General features: G+C 38.9%; 1 protein-coding gene across 5 annotated transcripts in view; it reads left to right on the top strand.

Annotated features, from left to right (window-relative positions):
- Positions 1-20,227, top strand: part of AGTPBP1 (ATP/GTP binding carboxypeptidase 1) — a 159,691-nt gene that overhangs the window by 90,006 nt on the left and 49,458 nt on the right. For all 5 annotated transcript variants that reach the window (XM_074995161.1, XM_074995159.1, XM_074995164.1 and 2 more), the window contains exons 11-21: positions 11-188; positions 1,334-1,431; positions 3,265-3,381; positions 9,642-10,354; positions 15,638-15,721; positions 15,971-16,057; positions 16,144-16,292; positions 17,342-17,429; positions 18,135-18,279; positions 18,798-18,951; positions 19,762-19,942. In XM_074995161.1, coding sequence (XP_074851262.1) covers positions 11-188; positions 1,334-1,431; positions 3,265-3,381; positions 9,642-10,354; positions 15,638-15,721; positions 15,971-16,057; positions 16,144-16,292; positions 17,342-17,429; positions 18,135-18,279; positions 18,798-18,951; positions 19,762-19,942 — 1,994 coding nt within the window. The remainder of the gene's footprint in view (positions 1-10; positions 189-1,333; positions 1,432-3,264; positions 3,382-9,641; positions 10,355-15,637; positions 15,722-15,970; positions 16,058-16,143; positions 16,293-17,341; positions 17,430-18,134; positions 18,280-18,797; positions 18,952-19,761; positions 19,943-20,227) is intronic.

Consider the following 20,227-nt stretch of genomic DNA (forward strand, 5'->3'; position numbering starts at 1 on the left):
TTTGTAATAGGATTGTCTTGCAGTGAGAACTCTTGATCCTTTAGTGAATACCTCAAGTCTAATAATGAGAAAATGTTTCCCAAAAAACCGCCTTCCACTACCAACTATTAAAAGTGTTTTTCATTTCCAACTGCCAGTTATCCCTATTAATGGTCCTGTGGCTCAACTGTACAGTTTACCTCCTGAAGGTATGGTCAGTGCACAGTACGGTGCCTTAGTGCATACATATATCTAACACTCTGCTAGATGGATCAGACTTGTATTTGTGTTTATCTAGTCTTTTAGAGCTAGGGCTTGCTGGAGACAGTGAATTAATACAGATCCTCTTTCAGCTCAGTGGTAGGACTGTGTCTACTGTACTATATATCTGATGAAGTGAGTCTGTGCTCACGAAAGCTCATGCTCAGAACTTTTCTGTTAGTTTGTAAGGTGCCACAGGACCCTTCGTTGCTGTTACAGATCCAGACTAACATGGCTACCCCTCCGATACTTGTACTATATATGTGCAGGTTAACTGACAATAATTTCATCTGCAGGTATATGGCTGTTGGCTGAATTTATTGTCTTTCAAATGTCCAGATAGATGCTAACATTGCATGTATTAGGGAACCATACAATTGAATGAGTAACTACATAACCTTTTATCAAAAATCTGCAAAATTCCTGCAAAAATCCATTTGAATTTATAAAGCATTTCTATGACTCCCAATGGGCCAAATTCACATATAATGTAACTACATACAAATTCATTGAGGCCCCTGAAGTATGCCTACTCATAACTGTAATGCATTTAGCTCAGTGACTCTGAATTGTATCATGCAAACTAGCTTAATATGTTTAACTTAGTTTATTTTCCATTGAAATAAATGAAAATGTTAAGTCTTCCATCATATTACTGGAGCCGAATCTAGTCCAAACTCTAGCAATGCAAAGTCACCAGAAAGGCAACTTAAATTCCTCAGTCCCAGTTGGGAGAGTTGATGGCATGTTGAGTACTAAAGGCCCTGTCCTGAGGAGTTCGGCTTTATGGTCTTCAGTGCATATGATGAATTTTTTTGTTTTTTTTTTTCCCCTCCAAAAGAGTGTGAAAACAGTTTGTTTTCTTACTGGACAGAAATTTGGTAGACAGTTCTGCGGTATTGTCAGCTCATCCTTATGTCTTTGATAAATCTGGTAATAGAGCATTTGCATGGTTTCATGGAATTTAATGTGTGGTATTGACAGATTTCAGCTGGTGAGTGACAGGGTTTTTACACATTGCATTGTTTTTCTGGGATGTACATGCTGTAGAAAACCTACATCTCCCTTACTTATAGAGCATTTTATATCGCAGTGGATGACGTAGTGGATGAAAGTGATGACAATGATGACATTGAAGCAGAAAGTGAGATTGAAAATGAAAATGACGACGACAAGGACCAGCTCTTTAAGGTTAGTATTAGACCCAATCAAAGGAGGCAGATTTATACCATTAATATAATATTTTTTCACTACTTGACTAGTTCACTTTTATTTATATAAAAAACTCTGTTCCTGTATTAATGAGATATCAGAATAGTCCAACTGGGATTTCCAATGGATTGTAATGGAGATGAGCATTGAGATGTTTTTGCTGAGTGAATGAAAGTTGGGCCTCCTAATTCCTTTTGGGAGAAAAAAAAATCTTCTATAATTAGGTAGGACTCTTGATCCAACCTTAGGGTAGATCTAAAATTGGTTTCACATGTCAGTGATTTTAATATCTCCACTTGCTGGCATGCTGACTCTTCAGAGGGCAGTCGTGTTTACATGCAGCTTGTTTACCAAAAAAACCCCAACCCTGGTTTCTGTAGTAGAAACATTTTAAATGTTCCCTCTAAAGCATTGCTCGGTCTGTACTTTTTGCGTTTTTCCATAAACAAGCACAGTGCCCACAGGTGTACCTGTGCATGTACACACTTTCAGATAGTAATTTTGGCCATGGGCCGCGTTTGAACTTTGTTTAGATTATTACTACTTCTGTTCTCTGTCTACCATCTCACCATATTTGGCTTAAAATGGATATTGATAAAGCATATTGTCAGTGCCTACTACTACATTTGGGTTTAAGGTTGTGTTAAGCTGCCAGGGGTGTTATGGAGTGGAGAGAGAGAAGTGAAGCATGAGAGCAGTCTGAGCCACATTCTGCCTCAGTGGACCAATACAGCAGGACAGGCAGGAGAATTGAGATTCTTCAGGGCCAGCACAAGTAGTGGGATGCTGAAGTATTAGGGCTCCATGTGAGCCATTACACAGGGTACAGTATGCATCAGAATGTGTCACAGTATCCATGTGGATAATTAGCCAAATTGAAACATGCTTGTTAGAGCTGGGAAATTTATACATCAAAACCTTTCTCAACTTAAAGATAACTGGGAGTTCTTTGTTTTTAAACGTAGGCCATAAGCCACACTAATGCAAGTTGTTGAAGCAATGGAGTAAGCAGTTAAATGAGTTTATAGCCAATCTGCCCTTAACTTATTACGTTCCCTTTCACAATCTCTATCCCAGTCCGCAGCCCACACAACTTTGTACTCAGATGACTTCATCTGAGAAATGTATTACACGCAGCTACCCCATGGATATGTCTCCACTACAGCAATCGTTGACAGAAGTCACCATCAGACTTTATCTTCCCACAAAACTTCTGTTGACAAATCAGTCGCACAAGAAAGCGGATAGCTCTGTCGATCCGCTCTGTCGACCGAGAGCAGTTGGACTGCCCTGTTGCTCTCTCGACAGAATAGCCAGCTGGACGCACAGCAGAAAGGGCTGCCCAGTGACCTAAAAGGTCTGTCTGTCGACAGAGGGCCTCCTGGAGTGTCCACATGTCTTTTTTTATTGGCAGATTCTGTCGAAAAGGGCATTCTCCTTCATGGGAGAGAGGCAGAAGGCTGTTTACAAAAGAGCCGATTTCTGTCAACAGCATGTCAACAGAATACATTTTTATTGTGGACGATCCATGAGTTTTTTTTGACAAAACTCTCGAGTGTAGACGTAGATTATGAGATCCTAGAATAATACATTTGTATGCAGTCAGGAGAACGTATGGTATACATATGGTGATATATCCATGAACAACAACGTTTTCTGCAGATAAATCGGGCTGGTATGCTATAATGTAGCTATTGTAAAGTTTTAACAAGGCTTAATATGTGACTAAAAGAGATTAAAGCTCCTCTTTTAATTAGTTGAGAAGTTCCTTTCTAATATTTTTGTAGCTAACTTTTTCTGTTGTTCCTGCAGAATGATGATATAGAGACAGACATTAACAAACTGAAAGCACGACAAGAATTGGCACGACCCATAGAAGACCTAAAAATGTATGAACAATTTTTCCCTGAACTTGCAGACAACTTTCAGGTAAAACATGTTAGATTTAATTTGTTGTATTGCATATGTTCAATATTCAGTTTCTAGCTGTTCAAAATTCTATTAACTTCCAAACCATCTTCTTCAAACTTGATCAGAAGTCCTCAGTGGCTAAGTTTTTATTTGCATGCTAAACTGCCAGGTTCTATAGTAGCTACTGTGTGTGAATAATTTTTCTAGCAAGCATAATTACCAATGTTTTTGCTAATTTTTCCATCCATGTGTGGAATAAATTTTATGTGTACTGAGGCATGTGTGGATGTACACCACCAGTATTTAAACACATGCTAGTGACAGTGGGTGCTCTGTAAATAAGCTGGATGGCATTTGAATTTCTCCTGGGTGGCCACCCAAGCACCCAGCTTCCAGGGAACCTGGGTAACTATCCTCTTGTCTGCATTTGTAATTAAAAAAGGCCCATGGCGTCTTGATCACACTTAGAATGGGGGTAGGAGAGAAAAGTGTGTGTGTTTTGGGAAATCACATTGTATGTGGAGTCCATATATGGCATGCTGTGAGCTTGTGAAAACAAGGTATGTTTCATAACGAATATTTTACCATGAATTATTGTAGATTTTAATTGCTTAAAATCAATGTTTCTTAACCTATGTTCCGCAACATGCTGTTGTTCCTTGAACAACTTTCAGATGTGCTACAAGCATTTGGGAAAATAATTCAAAGCTTTACAATAAATGACCATTTTATGGTAACAGTAATTGAAAATTCTGAATATAATTCTATTTCTGCATCTTATGGGAGCAGCAGTAGTCTGGCAACAGAGCAAGGTTGACTAACGTGCTAGCCTTCCACTCCTGTAATCTTCTTTTTCTAGCTGTATGGCTGTGCAGCACCACGCAATAACATGCAGTGCATGTGCTGCGTCCTCATGGCAGCTACGCTGTCAGCTGCTTGATGTCAGCCAAATTTTCATAAGTCTTCCATGTAAAAAATATTATTGTTTGTTTGGTATTCCATCGTCTCAAAAAGTTTAAGAAACACTGCTTTAAATAACAAGGAATGGTGAAACAAAAAGCAGTCAAGTAGCACTTTAAAGACTAGCAAAATAGTTTATTGGTGCGCTATTTTGCTAGTCTTTAAAGTGCTACTTGACTGCTTTTTGTTTTGATAGTGTATAGACTAGCACGGCTTCCTCTCTGTTACTATTCAACATGCAAGGAATGTCGACTTTTAGTGCTAGGTTGATGTTTGTGCAAATAGGACAATGGTCACACAAGACCTTATTAACTTGAGACTTCAAGTAATCAATTTAATTTAGCAGGCAGTATTAAGGGGTGTTTATGATGTAAAATGAAAATATTGTTTGTTTATTACAAAACAATTCAGTAATAGTATTATGGGATTTCAGGTTTGTCTCAATAACTTCAGAACAACTATACTTGGTTTACAGTAAAAATGTATGTTTCCCATTTCTTGCCCTTTGAAGTCAGCTTGACAACGGGTTGAGTCCCCCCCCCCCCTTTTTTTTTTTTTAACACTACCTATGGTAGTAGTAATTAAAAAATCTGTAGGGCAAATTAAATGTCATTTAAAACTGTAGTTTCAAAGTTATTTTGTGTCACCTTTCGTATCACTTCTGTAAACCCTTCACTTGTAATGGCTTTGCGTGGATGTAACTAATTTGAAATACTCATAAAGAATCCTTTAGATGTACACAAGAAGCAATGGATACAGGTCATTCTCTCTTAGTGTGATGGCTGTTCTGTGCTAATAAGAAAAAGAATAAAAATTGTGTTTGGCACAACTATAAAGAGGTCTCTGAAATAGCAGCAGATCTGTTATGCAAGAAGGTGTCTTTTTTTATAGTCACATTTCAGAAGACTAGTACTTCAATTATGTCATTTATGTGTAATTTTATTACAGTATTGTATCAGCTATCTGTATAATCAGCAACAAATTCTTATTTTTAAACTAATCAAAGTTCAGATTCAGTAGTTGAAATAATGATTTGTGAATTCCAGAATAACATTTTGTTATTTTTCATAATATACCTGCACTTTAAATACATTAGTGAGCTAATCATTAGTGACAATTGTTTTTTCAGCTTCTCTGATAATGCTAGCAGTAAGAGGAGTTCTTTTAAGGTTATAAATCAGTAACTATCTTACTGTAACTAATCCAAGAAAGACTTCACTATTGTTAAAAAAGTAGTTAAATTTGGTATTTCTAAATGGATAAAATCTATTGAAAATATAAACTCACACTGAAAGTTTGTAGATGATACAAAAATGTATGGTTAGTATTGAAGAGGAGAGGAACAGAACAGTCTGGATTGTTTGGTAAGCTTCCCAGAAGCAAACAATATGCATTTTAATATTGCCAAATGTGAGGAATAAAGAATATGAGCCCCACATACAGGGTGGAAAACTGTGTGGTGGGCAGCACTCACTCTGAAAAAGACGTTAGTCATATTGGGTAATCAGGTGAACATGAGCTTCCAGTACAGTGCTGTGGCCAGAAGGGCTAGTGTGAGTCTTAAGTGCATGAATGGGGAAACACAAGTTATTTTACCTCTATACTTGGCACTGGTGCAACCACTGCTGTCATACTGTGTCCAGTTCAGTGCCGACAACATCAAGGAATTGATAAATTGGACAGGGTTTAAGAAAGGAACTACTATAATGATGAAGGAATTGGAAAAATGTGGATCGCTCTCTTTAGTGATAGATTCAAGAAGCCCAGTCTATTCAGTTTAACAAAGACTTGATCAACCTGTTGTACCTTCAGAGGGGACAAATATTTGAGAATGGGCTCTTCAGTCTACCACACAGAGGTATAACAAGTGCCTATGGCTGGAAGCGGAAGCTAGACAATTACAGATTAGAAATAGAGAGCAAATAGTTGTACTGGTAACTACTCCAATTAATGATTGGATCAGTTAAGCAAGAGTCCACCACAATGTCTAAATGAAGATTGGATTATTTTTCTAAAACAATTTTTGCTCCAGTTCAGACAGGACTTGTTTTGGGGAACTTCTATGGACTGTGTTATGCAGGAAGTCAGACTAAGGCTACATCAATCCTATGAGGTAAATTGAAATTTAAGGCAGCTAGCTCAATAGTAAAACATCACAGTCTTCACTTTAATACCATTAGCTCAAATTACGGAGCACTAATATTTATATCATATTATCTGATCCAGCAGCGTGTCGCATCAAGTTTGAATTTAAAAGTTTGAATAAAGACAAGTGTGGAACCACTGTGTCTTTGAATTAGATTTATTAGCCTCCAGAGGTGTCCTGCATGTATCCCACGATGCTCCACAGTGCTCTGTTCTGTCCGCTTCTATCTTCTCTGCTTTCCAGGTGTGTAGGAATTAGGTAACAGCCTGCAAATTTGAGTTCAGCACCAAAAAGCCTGTGGCGGTGGGTTCGTGCTTGTGTGAGAGGCTGAGAAACTTCTTTCTTTCTTTGCTATTAGTCTAGCTAATGTTCTGTCTCTACCTCTGCTGGCTGAGCACTTTTTTGTTTTCTTCCTGCAGTGGCACCACCCCATCTTCCACCACACCACGTGGCAGCTCGACTGTTCCGTGGGGTGGGGATGGGGTGTGCCTGTATGAGAGGAAGAGAAACTTCTTTTCTGTGCTTTACGTTTGTGCAGTCCTCTCCTTCTCCCACCAGGTGCCACGCAGTCAAGGTCTTTCCCGCACCCAACCACATCATGTGGCTAACCCCCCACTCTATAAAAGGATGTGCCTGCTGCTCAGTGTGGACCATGATGCCAGGCAGCACCGTCTCCTGGATCGTGCGGTGAGGGCTCCAAGGTGGGAAGGATTTTCCAGGCGCTTACTGCTGCCCAGGGCGCCTCTTCAACTGGCTCTGCACCCACCCATCCCACCCAAAATATATTTCTAGGGGCTTGCTGCCACCAGAGGGAAGTCTCTGCCCTCAGCTAAGACTTGCAAGGCCTTATAGACACCACGGGGATATCTTCAACTGGTTTTGCAGCCCCAGACTCCCCTGCCTTATATATTTATTTGGGGGCTTGCTGCTGCTAGGGGGAAGTCTCTCCTGACAGCTAAGATTTTTGGGGGCAGTGGAACATTTCAACTGGCTGTGCAGCCACAGACCCTAGGTCCCCTTCTCCCCCACAAAAAATATTTTCAGGGCCTTGCTGCCAATTGTAGACATCTGTGGCTTTTTGCAAAATGTTTGATATTTCAGTTATAAAATGTTTTTTCCTAACCTTTCCTGTCATCTTACTTCATGCTTTGCCCCCCTGAAAACACAGGGGGCAAGAAGAAGGGCCAGTTAAGAAGACTACAGGCACATTGCAGGCACATACTGCTTTTTGTAAAATCTTTGACAGTTCAGTTACAGCTGCAGTTTTATGTGGAGATATACCTATGTCATAGAACTGGAAGGGACCTCGAGAGTCATCAAGTCCAGTCCCCTGCACTCACAGCAAGATCTATCACCATCCTGCACAGATTTTTTTAAATCTATTTGTCCCAATCTGTACACAGCCCCCTCAAGGATTGAACTCTCAGTCCTGGGTTCAGCAGGCCAATGCTCAAACCACTAAGTTAACCCTCCCCCAAGTTATAAAAAGGAATTCACTTACAGGAACAAGAGATTTCAGTTCATTTGGAGATCTTTGCTGATGCCAAACCCTACTTTTCCTTCCTTCCTCCTGGAAAAATGGTCGTTTGCATTGCCCTCATTCCCCTCCCATGGAAAGCAGTGTAAGAATCATAGAAGAGTAGGACTAGAAAGGACCTCGAGAGGCCATCGAGTCCAGCCCCCTGCCCCAATGGCAGGACCAAGCACTTTCTAGACCATCCCTGAAAGCCATCTATCTAACCTCTTCTTAAATAGCTCCAGTGATGGAGATTCTACCACCTCCCTTGGCAATTCGTTCCAGTGTTTGATCACCCTGACAGTTAGGAACTTTTTCCTAATGTCCAACCTGAACCTCCCCTGCTGCAATTTAAGTCCATTGCCTCTTGTTCCATCCTCAGAGGCAAGGAAGAACAAGTTCCCTCCCTCTGCCTTATGACGCCCTTTTAGATACCTACACCCTTTTAGATACCTAAAGAAGATGACATCACACATCCACAACCACTTGCAGGGCATTTTTCCCATGATGCATCTGTGAAAAAATACCCAGAATGCTGCGAGGCTGAGGGCACTGTGGGATAGATTTCTATAATGCAATGCTGTAACACTTGATGTTTGGCAGCAATAAGTCGAAGTTGGGGGGATGCTGTGGGAAGGTGAGGATATGCAGATTTGTAAAATCAGTGTTATAAAATCAATTTTAATAAATTAATTTGTCTCATAGTGTAGACGTAGCCTTAATCACCACAGTGGTGTCTTCTGAGGTTGGAATCTGTGAGTAACATAGCACTGTCCCACTGTCTGTGTGCGCATATCCAATGGCACGAGACTTTCGTCTGAAACAATAAATATCTTTCTGCCATAAGGTGCCTCCTCACAGCTACTTTTTGTCTGACGACTACTTAGGATTTGGCAGAAGGTCTACAAGTTGTTTCCCCGGTGACTTTAATTCATTGTTGGAATGACAGAATAGGACACCTGTATTCCCTGGTTCTGATGTTGGCTTGCTCTGGGACCTTTGGCAAATTACTTTATCTCTGTGCCTTTTTGTCCCCACCTTTAAAGTAGAGGTGATGATGATTAAATCACAAAATGCTTTACAAAGATGGGTAAAGATGGAAAGCATTTTATAAGAGGTAACTATTGTTATCTTTTAGACAGCCTGTAGGAAGGCACTTCTAAATCTGTACAATGCAAGGGTCTAGGAAACAATCATAATTTGAGGGAATTTTTATTTCTTGTTTAATATCTGAATAATGGAAACACTGGAAAGCAAATAGGTAAAAATGATCAAATAGAACATGTTGATGAGCCTTTCTGGTCTTTTTGTTAGCAAAATCATATATTGGCTGTGTTAAATGCTGCACACCTTTAAGTTTAATGGTAATTTTTGTTTAAACTGCTTTAAAATTTTGTGATGTCACTGAAGAATTGTCTCTTAGGTACCAGTTTGGCATTTTTCATTTGGAAAAGGTTAACTTGTACAAAGTTTTCTGTAGCTGCATGTTAAAAAAGGGCAAGCTTTTTGTTTATTGTGTGTACCTTATTTCAAAATATTCTTGTTCTATTGACACTAAAAATTATGGAAAGAGAAAAGCGTCCTTTTATAAGCAAATACAAACCAACTTTTAAAATGTGAAAAATTGTTTCTTAATCATGTTCTTCCTTTGTAAAGGACTATGACTTAGTCTCCATGGAACCAAAGCCTTTTGCATCTGATGCAAACCTAAGTGGACCTATTGTTGTTCCTACGGCAGGAGTGGAGCAGTTTGTAGAAGCAAAGCACCCCGTCAAGGGACTTACTATGAAGGAGAACAATCACTTGCAAACGGAGGAGTGTAATACAAGGCCAAGTTTTTTGGATCTGCCCAAGAAAGATAATAACAAAGACAATAGTTTACAGCAGCAAAGTGATCAAACGAAATGTCTTCCATCATGCCACTGCCTAAGCTATGAAATAGTGCAAGGTTTGGACAGGATCACTTTGCAGAACACTTCAAAAAATGAACAGAACTGCAACACAGGGTGTGTAATGAAGAAAGAAAGCAAAACTAGCCGTACCTCGCTTACCTGTAATAAACCTTGCCAGCACGTTTCATCTTGTGGAAGTGTTCTGTTTGAGGGACGACCTGTCCAGCTGGGAAAGCTGTGCTTCACTGGTGATAATCCAGAGGAAGAGGATGATTCCAGCTCACATTCATCAGGGGAGCAAGTGATGCTTGAGGTGCCTGATACATTGCCACTCCATGACCCTGATCTTTATCTTGAAATTGTGAAAAACACAAAGTCTGTCCCTGAATATTCAGAAGTGGCTTACCCAGATTACTTTGGGCACATTCCACCTCCATTTAAGGAGCCTATCTTAGAAAGACCTTATGGTGTACAGAGGTGAGTTGATATATTTCTATGAAAGAGAAGTTGTTGCAATTATAATACAAATGAGAAATTCATGTTTAATATATATAATTATCTTTGTTTATAGCCTTGTCTCTGAAATGTTTTCAAAGAAAACTGTTTTGAAGGCAAGACAAGCTGGTACAAAATGTGTTAAATAAGGGCACAACCTGAAGTTTTCGGGGGGGGGGGGGGAAGTGTTGGTGTAGCTTTCTGTAATTAAAGCTATTTCAATGTTAAACTACCAAAAAAGTTTCTATGAAATAAAAATACTGCTGTGAAAGTAAGTGAAAGATGTAAGTAATAAAAATTAGTGTCTAAAGTTTAAACAGTTGATTATAAAAGATAAACATTCATGGATTTGAGCCTGTCATTATCAAATATGTTATCAAACAAAAGAATGCGGAACTTAGTAGAAAAAAAAACTGGAAACCATGAACTTGCATAATTTTAAGTCTTTTTTTCTTTTCATAAGAAAGAAAGGCTTAGTTCCCAATTTACATAAATCAGTGTACATGCGATTGGTCAGTGTCCCCTTCCCCTTTGACTCTTCTTCACTGATCTTTCAGTACCTCGAGCATCTTACACTCTGCAGTATGCTAGTGGGTAATCTTCTGCTTAGAGCAGCAAAGGGTCCTGTGTTACCTTATAGACTAACAGAAAACCCTTCGTTGCTGTTACAGATCCAGACTCACACGGCTACCTCTCCAATACTTATGCTTAGAGACATCCTTAAAGATAAAATTATCATCTCTGAAGTGCTTATTTTATATGTGTATTGGTTAAGGCACCAAGATAACTTTCCCTTTTTACTGGTGAATGTGTATTTGTTGTTATGCCTCCGGCTGATAAGTGTAAACCTGATTTCAGTATCAGAATTTTGTTTGTTTATATTTTACGGTACTTGAATTGGAATGTGGGGAGGTATTTCAGACTTGTCCAGTGGAATCAACTGCAAGCAATTCAATGTGAACCAGTCTTAACTTCACTTAGAAACCTCTCCTGCCTTCATTTTATGAGGCAGAGCATCCTAATAGTTCTGTGGGTGTAGATAATTAGTTATAGCCCATTGCCACAGTGTGGTGGATTTATTGTAAGAAAATATTTAAAGTAAATGTGGTTTCTCTAGGAATCCAAGCTTTACAATTACAGATTGAAAATTAACATGGCTAAAGGTTAGGGCAAAATTTACAAATCTGATCTAGTGACTTTGGCATAATTTTCTGTGGGGAATTTTACTCCTTGTGTGAAGTAAGATTTTGAGGGAATCCTGTTTTCAGGATTTTATAGTAAAGATAAAACTGTAGGACAAAAGATGAAACTGCTGGGTGAGGGGAACTGGCTTTGTGAGGCGATTGGAAGTTTGTGGAAGAAATCAATTCTTCCGTCTGTGTTTAGGACCCCAGGACTGGAATTCCAAGAGTAAAGTAGGCTAAAATTCTCTTCTCTCTCTCTCTCCAGCCCAGAGGGATTAAACTGGGAATTTTGTTCTTTGGCAAGTGTGTGCGCATGTGTCTTTTTGTCTGTCTCTCAAGCACACTCAGACTAGACTAAGGCTACGTCTAGGTTGCTGAGAATTGTTGGCAAAAGATAAGCAAATCGTGCAGCGCATTTGCATATCTCTTGCTCACAGTTCTGTCAGGAGAGGCTACCTGGGGACTAATGTCAGGAAAACCCCCTCTGCCAACACATCCCTTCTTCCTTGTAGAACAAGGAAGACCAGGATGTCAGTAGGAGGCTCCTGACATAGCAGACTTCTGTTGCAAGACCTCTGGTCTCCTGACAGAAGCCTGCAATTTAGGTGTAGCCTAAGAGAGCAGGGCAGCTGGAGTTGCTCTCCAAGGATTTTAACAAGGTCTGTTGTCTGTGGGGCAAGATACATAAATCTCTCTTTGTTCAGAGGAAAGGGAGCTAGCCTGATTTGGTGGAAGGTGGGGTTGTAAAGATACTGTTGGGGTCTCTAGGAAGAAGTGGTAAACTCAGTATCAGCATAGTTTTCATGACTGGATCTTGTTATTCCCCTCTCACTCCTTCCCTGTTTGATTTAGGCGAGGTATACACTGGGGGAGAAAATTCATGTGAGAGATGCAACTTCAGCTACGTGACTTGCACAGGTGTAGTCCACGTACCTTAGATTTTTTTTTTCCTGTGCCATCCCCACAGCGTGAGGTCGACAGGAGAAACTCTCCCGTGAACTTCCGTTACTCCTTGCCACTGCGAGACATACCAGGGTTGACAGGGGCACCCTCACTTTTAATTTTAGTGGGTCCTTTCTAGGCTCGCTAAAACAAACCCCAAAGGATGAATCTCCAGAGTGTTGATCCTTAGGTAAGTATAGAAAAGCCCTTAGTGAAGAATTGTGAAGTAAACATGTCTTGGGATTGACCAAGTGATTTTGTTGAGGAAACAACCTTTGAGTTTTTTTAAGCTTTGAGCTGTTCTGAATTGTGGATCCTTTTAATAGTTCCTCTTCAGGGAAGAATGTAATTAATTACCTGCAATTCAACTTTGCTGAAGTTAATGTTTAATAGGCATTTGTCTGAGACCACCAAACTCATTCTCATGTGGGACCAGTCATTAGATCAGCCTAGATTTCTAGAGGAGGAGGGCATAGGTTTCATAGAATCGTAGAACGCTAGACCTGGAAGGGACCTTGAGAGGGCATTGAGTCCAGTCTCCAGCCCTCATGGCAGGACAAAACACTGTCCAGACCAGCAGTTCCCAACCTTTTCCAGACAGGGACCCATTCTGGCAATTCAGGAAGACTTGATGACCCAATGCAATTCAAAAACAGCAGGGTGGGGGGACAGTGGAAGTATTACATCCAGTTCTGCCCCCACCACTCCCAATATAGAAAGGATGTGGATGCATTGGAGTGGGTTCAGTGGAGGACAATGAAAATGATTGGGCAGCCGAAGCTCATGACCTATGAGGAGAGGCTGAGGGATTTGGAGGTATTTAGCTTTCAGAAGAATGGAGGCGATTTGATAGCAGCCTTCAACTTACTGAAGCGGGGAGCTAAAGAGGATGGAGAGAGGCTGTTCTTAGCAGTGACAGATAGCAGAACAAGGAGCAAGGTACTGAAGTTACAGAGGGAGAGGTGTAGGTTGGATATTAGGAAAAACTATTTCACCAGAAGAGTGGTGAAGCACTGGAATCTGTTGCCTAGAGAGGTGGTGGAATCTCCATCCCTACAGGTTTTTAAGTCCCAGCTTGACAAAGTCCTGGCTGGGATGATTTTAATTAGTTGATCCTTCTTTAGGCAGGGGGCTGGACTAGATGGCCTCTTAAGTTCCCTTCCAGACCTAGGGTTCTGTGAAGCCCTCTCTAGCAACGAAGCCCTGCATGGGACGGGACATGTCTCTCTCTGCAGGCATGGTCTGCACTGCCCAGCTGCCACCTGGTGTGGTGGGGGCTAGTCCACCAGCCGCATGACACCGTGGTGGCGAGGCATCCCCATGAAATGTGAAGCAGAGAAAACAAGTTTCTTGGCCTCTCCTGATAAACCGTGTGCAGGGAAGAAGCCTTTACCCCATGCATGACATGGCATGCCGCTGTCTGCAGGCATGTTCTGCACAGCCCAGCAGCCTTGTTGGTGTGGAGGGTGTTTGCTTTTCACCTGGCACTGCAGAGCATCCCAGGTGTTTACTCAGCACAGATTCATCCACCCACATAGAAATGAGATCCTGGCTCTCCTGATGGCTCCATGCTGGGGTTCTTTTGCGATGCTGAGGTATCATGGCTCGAAGTGGTTGCCATGTTGGCCAGAAAGAAAATGAATTCAAATTCTCAGGCTTCCTGTTTCCTACTTCCTGTCCACCTGGAGAGTAGTGGAGGTGAAAGTGGCCAGAACAGACGCACATGGGGCATTGTGGGATACCTCTGGAGGCTCATAAAAATCAATTTAAAGTAACACTGTTTCCAAACTAGCATTACGTTGCCTTGGAGGGTCAACACAAGAAAGTCAACCTTAGCGCCCCTTAAAATTGACCTGATGGTTTTTGCAGTGAAGACCATCACATTGTAAAGTTGAGTTAAGTGCCTTAAAATTGACTTCATGTTGTAGATATGGGCCTCTGAGACTTACGCTATCTTCTAGACCATCCTTCATGCAACTTGGTATTGTTGGGCTTGTGATTTCTTTAAGGTGGGTTATTCGTGTGGTTACACCATCTTGCGTTGACAAAAAATGTCCTTTCCTCTCACCAGCATCATTTACTAGGTCCAGATAACTGCCAGCCTGAGTGCACTTTCAAAGTGCAGTACAGTATCCTACAGCAGTAGTTCCCAGCCTTTTCACAAGTGCAGACCCCCGTCAAAGTTGAACGTATGGTTAACATTTGTATGCTGCTGACCATCGCAATTGTTTTGTTGCACAAAGGTGCCACAGCACAGATTTTTTGGACTGCAGTTAATAACATAATTGGAAGATATTTAATTTTAAAATAAGAGATTGTAACTTTGCAATTTATTTAAAACTAATTTTCTATGATCTTTTTTATTTATTTATTTTTTTCATGGACCCCCTTTAATACCCTCATGGAACCCCAGGACTCCATGTTGGCGACCTTTGCCTCAGACTGTTAATCTGCTTCCTTCTGTATTTATTGCAGGTGCTGTGCAAGCTTGCCCACACAGCTCTGCCAATATATACACTCTAGACTTTTCAGTCCAGGGCTTACTTTAAACAGATACTGTCAATTACAAAATGGTTTTGTGATGTGGTAGATTGTTCACCAGACATTTGTCTGAGACCACCAAACTCATTATTTTGTGGGATCAGTGACTAGATGAACCTAGATCTCCTGTCATGAAGGACTAATGCGCTAACTTACTCATCCCAGAGTCTCCAAATGCCTTTAAATTTTAGTTGCAGAAGGACTTGAATAAATAACTATTATAACTGAATCATTTTCAGATGTTACCTAGATTTAAGAACTATTACACAAATAATAACGATTGTCACATAGTCTCAGCTGTGGCTAGAAATACAAAAAAAAAATACTTCATAAAAGTTAGACCCAGTAGGTTAGGCATGTGAATATTCAACACTTGCACATGCAAATATTAGAACTGGTCAACTGTGTATGCAAATGTTTGCACACCAGAGGTCAACAAATGGCGATTATTTGGGGCCTCACTGAAAAATAGGCCCTGATCCTGCATGCTTTTGTTTATACCTTTGAGGTGATACATAAAATGAGCACATGCCATTTCTGATTACTGTTATAGAGTGTATTTTACTACTTCTTACTGTCTTACCTCCTCTTACTACAGGACAAAAATATCCCAAGATATTGAAAGACTGATTCATCAGAATGATATTATAGACAGAGTCATATATGACCTTGATAATCCAAGGTAGGCTGTATTTGTTGTAAAACAAGCTTAATTTAATTATTGCCAGTTTTTTCAAGGAAACTGTTCTGACTTAAAGTACAGTAGGTGTGACGTTTTGGTAAAGCATTCCTAATCAGGGTAATGCTGTACTTATTTTGCTGTAATCTTGAATGTATTTATTCTGGATAGATTTCCAGTCAAAAATCTGAATCAACAAATTAATTCCAAAGATACATTTTACTTGTCTGTCTGTCTGTCTGTCTTTTAAAGCTACTCAGTGCCTGAAGATGGGGAGATTTTGAAGTTCAACTCCAAATTTGAGTCTGGAAATCTGCGCAAAGTTATTCAAATTAGAAAGTAAGGTACCTTTAATGTTCTTATTTTTCACATGCACTGCAAATTTCCTTTTTTAAGAGAACTTATTTCTCTTTGTTGATCTTCAGAAACGAGTATGATCTCATTCTGAACTCAGATGTAAACAGCAATCACTATCACCAGTGGTTTTATTTTGAAGCCAGTGGAATGCGGACAGGTATTAATTACCGGTTTAACATCATCAACTGTGAAAAGTCGAACAGTCAGTTTAATTATGGTAAGACTTCTTTTTCAAAAGGATGGAAAATTAGCATGTAGGGAGGCCTACTGGCTTAGCTAGAATAGGATACTTCTCACCCTCTTTTCCCCACACCCACTGGTCACTATTGTTCATGTCTTTCTTACAAATAAACTCATATTTTCATGGGACAGTGTCATTAGAAAACCATAAAATAAGCAATTAAATAAATTTGTATGGTTTTTTTAAAATAATTTTTAAAATGGAAAACCATTTTAGGAAGTATTTTTGAGTAAAGCTGAAGTGTAAGGCTCTTACTAAAATTGTGGTGAGGCTCTTACAAGGTGCTGGAAAAGAAATGCTGAAATGATCTCCTTTGGTGCCAAAAGGATGAAAAATAGGGCCATTAAGACCATCTTTGAAAGCTTTTTCCTTGCTTTAGTAAATGAAAATAAATGCAAATAGTCAGTCTTGGATTTTGGACATGTGTGTGAAGGACTTTTTCAAACACACTAAGATGTTGCATATTAATGGGTTTTAGACCCTGTTGTTGCTGCACACTAAAGGTTTGCTAACATGCTTTAATATAGTACTGTTGGCAAAGGAAACCTTTTTTCTCATTTAGCTAAAAAGCTATGCTTATAAGACAATATCTGTGTTTTTGATGGGTCTTGTGGTTATCTCATTTTCCAAGTGGGTAGACTGAGATATATGAAGGTTGAGACTTCTTATGAAATGTGAGAGTGACAGTGAGTTAAATGTGATTTAAATCCAGGATCTTATTGTTTTAGTGTCCATTTGAGCCACTGCATTATTTTTTAAACTTCCATTTGGTCAACTTGAGCTGATGTTTCATTTGTACTTTTCTCATCTTGAATCATTTTTTCATTTCATATGTCTTGTTTATTTTAAGACAGTATGACATTCAGTCTCTACAACGGACTTTCTGAGTTAGACGTCTACAAAAAGTGAAATGAATATAAGGGAGCTAACGAGACTGTATTCAGCTGTAATCCATTGCTTGTTATGCTTACAAAAAGAATTCTGTGTCTGTATTACTGAAAAAACCCAGTGTATTTTTCTTAAAGGTATGCAGCCCCTTATGTATTCTGTTCAGGAGGCATTAAATTCCAGGCCATGGTGGACTCGAGTTGGAACAGATATTTGTTACTACAAGTAAGTATGTCTAAAAAAAGTGGAGGGAAGCAAATCTGTGTTATGCGGAAAATTAGAACAAGATCTAATTGACATGATTAGCACAACCACAAATTGTGCTGTGGTAATTTACTTTGTTAAAGAAATATTAAAGCAGGTTTTTTTTGACATTTCGTATGACAAATGACTTTAGAAAATGTCATTAACAAAATACTTAATGGTGATAAATTTCTCTGGAAAAATTGTAGTAGTAACGTGTACTCAGATGTGTGTGTGTTTTTATTGAGAATATAGCCATAATGCCTTTTAATATCTTGCATATGGTATTGACGACTTTCTTTTTGGGATCCTGTGAGGAACCTGTTTTTAGGAATTCACTCTTTGTTTGCTGGAGAGAGATTAGAGGATAAAACAGAAAAACTACTTATCTTTACAAATGGCCCTGTCATGGGAGGAGTTGTGGACTCTCCACCTGTCATTTCTTCTGTTCAATGGCTGGCTGGCTGTTTTTGGTCCCTCCTCCACCTTAAAATTTCCCACCTTTCTATTTCAGTGTGTTACCAATAGTAGCAGCAGTGTACCCAACAACTCACAAGTATTTTTAACCGTCGTGCAATCTCATGTCACAGAGTCAGTGGGGTTTTCCTGATATTTCCAGATAGTTTCACAGCATCAGATGTTATATCAACAAAGCTCTAACACTTTTATGTTGTTTTCACTTTTTAGGAATCATTTTGCTAGAAGTTCAATTGCTGCTGGTGGTCAGAAAGGGAAATCCTATTACACAATTACATTCACAGTGAGCTTCCCACATAAGGATGATGTCTGCTACTTTGCTTACCACTATCCATATACATATTCAACTTTAAGGGTGAGAGAATCCTTGAACTGGGTTACTTGGATATCCATTTATATTAGTATATCTTTTTCCATAAGAAAACATTTCTTGTTTCCAAGTCTTCATTCATAGACAGGAAAAGGGTACATGAATGAAAACATATATGTTGAAAGGTAATAAAACTCTCATGAAACATTCGAATAAGAAAGAAATCAGTATGTTAGAATATATATGTAATGGGTTAGTTGGTTCTTCAGAACAAAAACTGCAAGGAATTTGGTATGATTACTTCCTTTATAGAGTATGTCTAATAATTACAGCTGTAGTTCTCCAAAAATGATTAAGAAAAACTCAAAATACTTTGTAGAAAAGAAAACATTGGTCAGCTATAGCTGTATTGGAAACCTAAAGGGTATTTCGTGGCCAAAAGTAGGTACTGGAGAATTATCATCTATACCTGAAATAATATTAAATAAAATACTTAAATCTTTATTTATCATATACAAAATTGCAAAGGACTTAAGTACCTTTTCATCATTTTGGGGATGAAGATGCACCTTCAGAAATTGGAATCCATGCACAACCCTCGGCAGATCTATTTTCAACAAGATACTCTGTGTGAGACCCTGTCTGGGAACAGCTGTCCTTTAATCACTATCACAGCCATGCCTGAATCCAGTTACTATGAACATATCTGTCAGTTCAGTAAGTATAAATTCTCAATGGTCCACTTTAGATTATGTAATGTTAGCGCCTTCTAAAAAATCACATTTTTCTGCAATTCTTTGTGGTTTTTTACTGTAAAAATAGCGACAACAAGACAAAAACTTATGAATTTATCAGTGGTCGGCTGCTCACATTTATAATTTGCATTTTTGTATTAAACAATCTCACCCAGTTCTTTAAAATTTAAAGGTAAATTTTAGAGCTACATATTTTCTAAAAATAATTTTTCTTTTTCTAAATAAAAAAAAAGGTAGTCAATTACCAGGCGAGATTTATTTTTAAGCTACACTTTAGGGACTGTATTGAAATAACCCATCAATACTCTCTCAATCTTTAGTGTTCTTCATGAGCTGGTAGCATTTTTTTTAGTGTAAAAATATATTTTCCATGGATAAAACTTAATAAATCTCATAAATCTCATAGATGCTGGTGCTTGTACCACCATATGGCCTCAAAAGCATCCTTTTTTTTTTTTTACTGAATTTCTCTCATGAGAAGAGGAATTTAAATTCTATCATGTAATTTATTAATCGGTTCTTCAACAGATAGAGTTCGTGTAGTTTTTTATGTTGCATTAAACTTGAAGTCCATGAAGAGACTGGTTTAACACTCAAGATATATCCTAAAATCCTGTCGTACTTATCAAGAATCCCAAATTGATGCGAATGCATTGTGAAAAATAACGTATGCCACCATCCACTCACTCACTCAAGCTACCTGTTGTTTTTAAACTGATGTTTTAATTTTACTTGCATTATATTTAACAATTTTTATGAATGCTCCTTTCAGGGAATCGTCCTTACATTTTCTTATCTGCTCGTGTACATCCTGGAGAGACTAACGCAAGCTGGGTTATGAAGGGAACTTTGGAATATCTTATGAGTAATAACCCCAATGCGCAGAGTTTACGAGAATCCTATATTTTTAAAATTGTCCCTATGCTTAACCCAGATGGTGTCATCAATGGAAAGTAAGTTTAAACTAAACTCACTAAACTACAATTAAGTAAAAATCTTCCTGTATCTTACAATGAAAACAAAATATAAGTTTCAAAGTGTATAAATGCATTAGTTTCCAGAAATAACACACCCATCAGTATTTAGGCTTGATTTTTTTTTTTTTTCATATTTGGATTTTTAGTAATTTTCCAGTGGTTTGCTATTTAACAAAATTATATATACAGATCTTGCTGATTAAAATATTTTCCTGATTTCTACAATTGAGCATATATACTGGTAATTTTAAGAACTTCTAT

This window comes from Carettochelys insculpta, chromosome 5 (genome assembly GCF_033958435.1).
Source record: "Carettochelys insculpta isolate YL-2023 chromosome 5, ASM3395843v1, whole genome shotgun sequence".
NCBI lineage: Eukaryota > Metazoa > Chordata > Testudines > Carettochelyidae > Carettochelys > Carettochelys insculpta.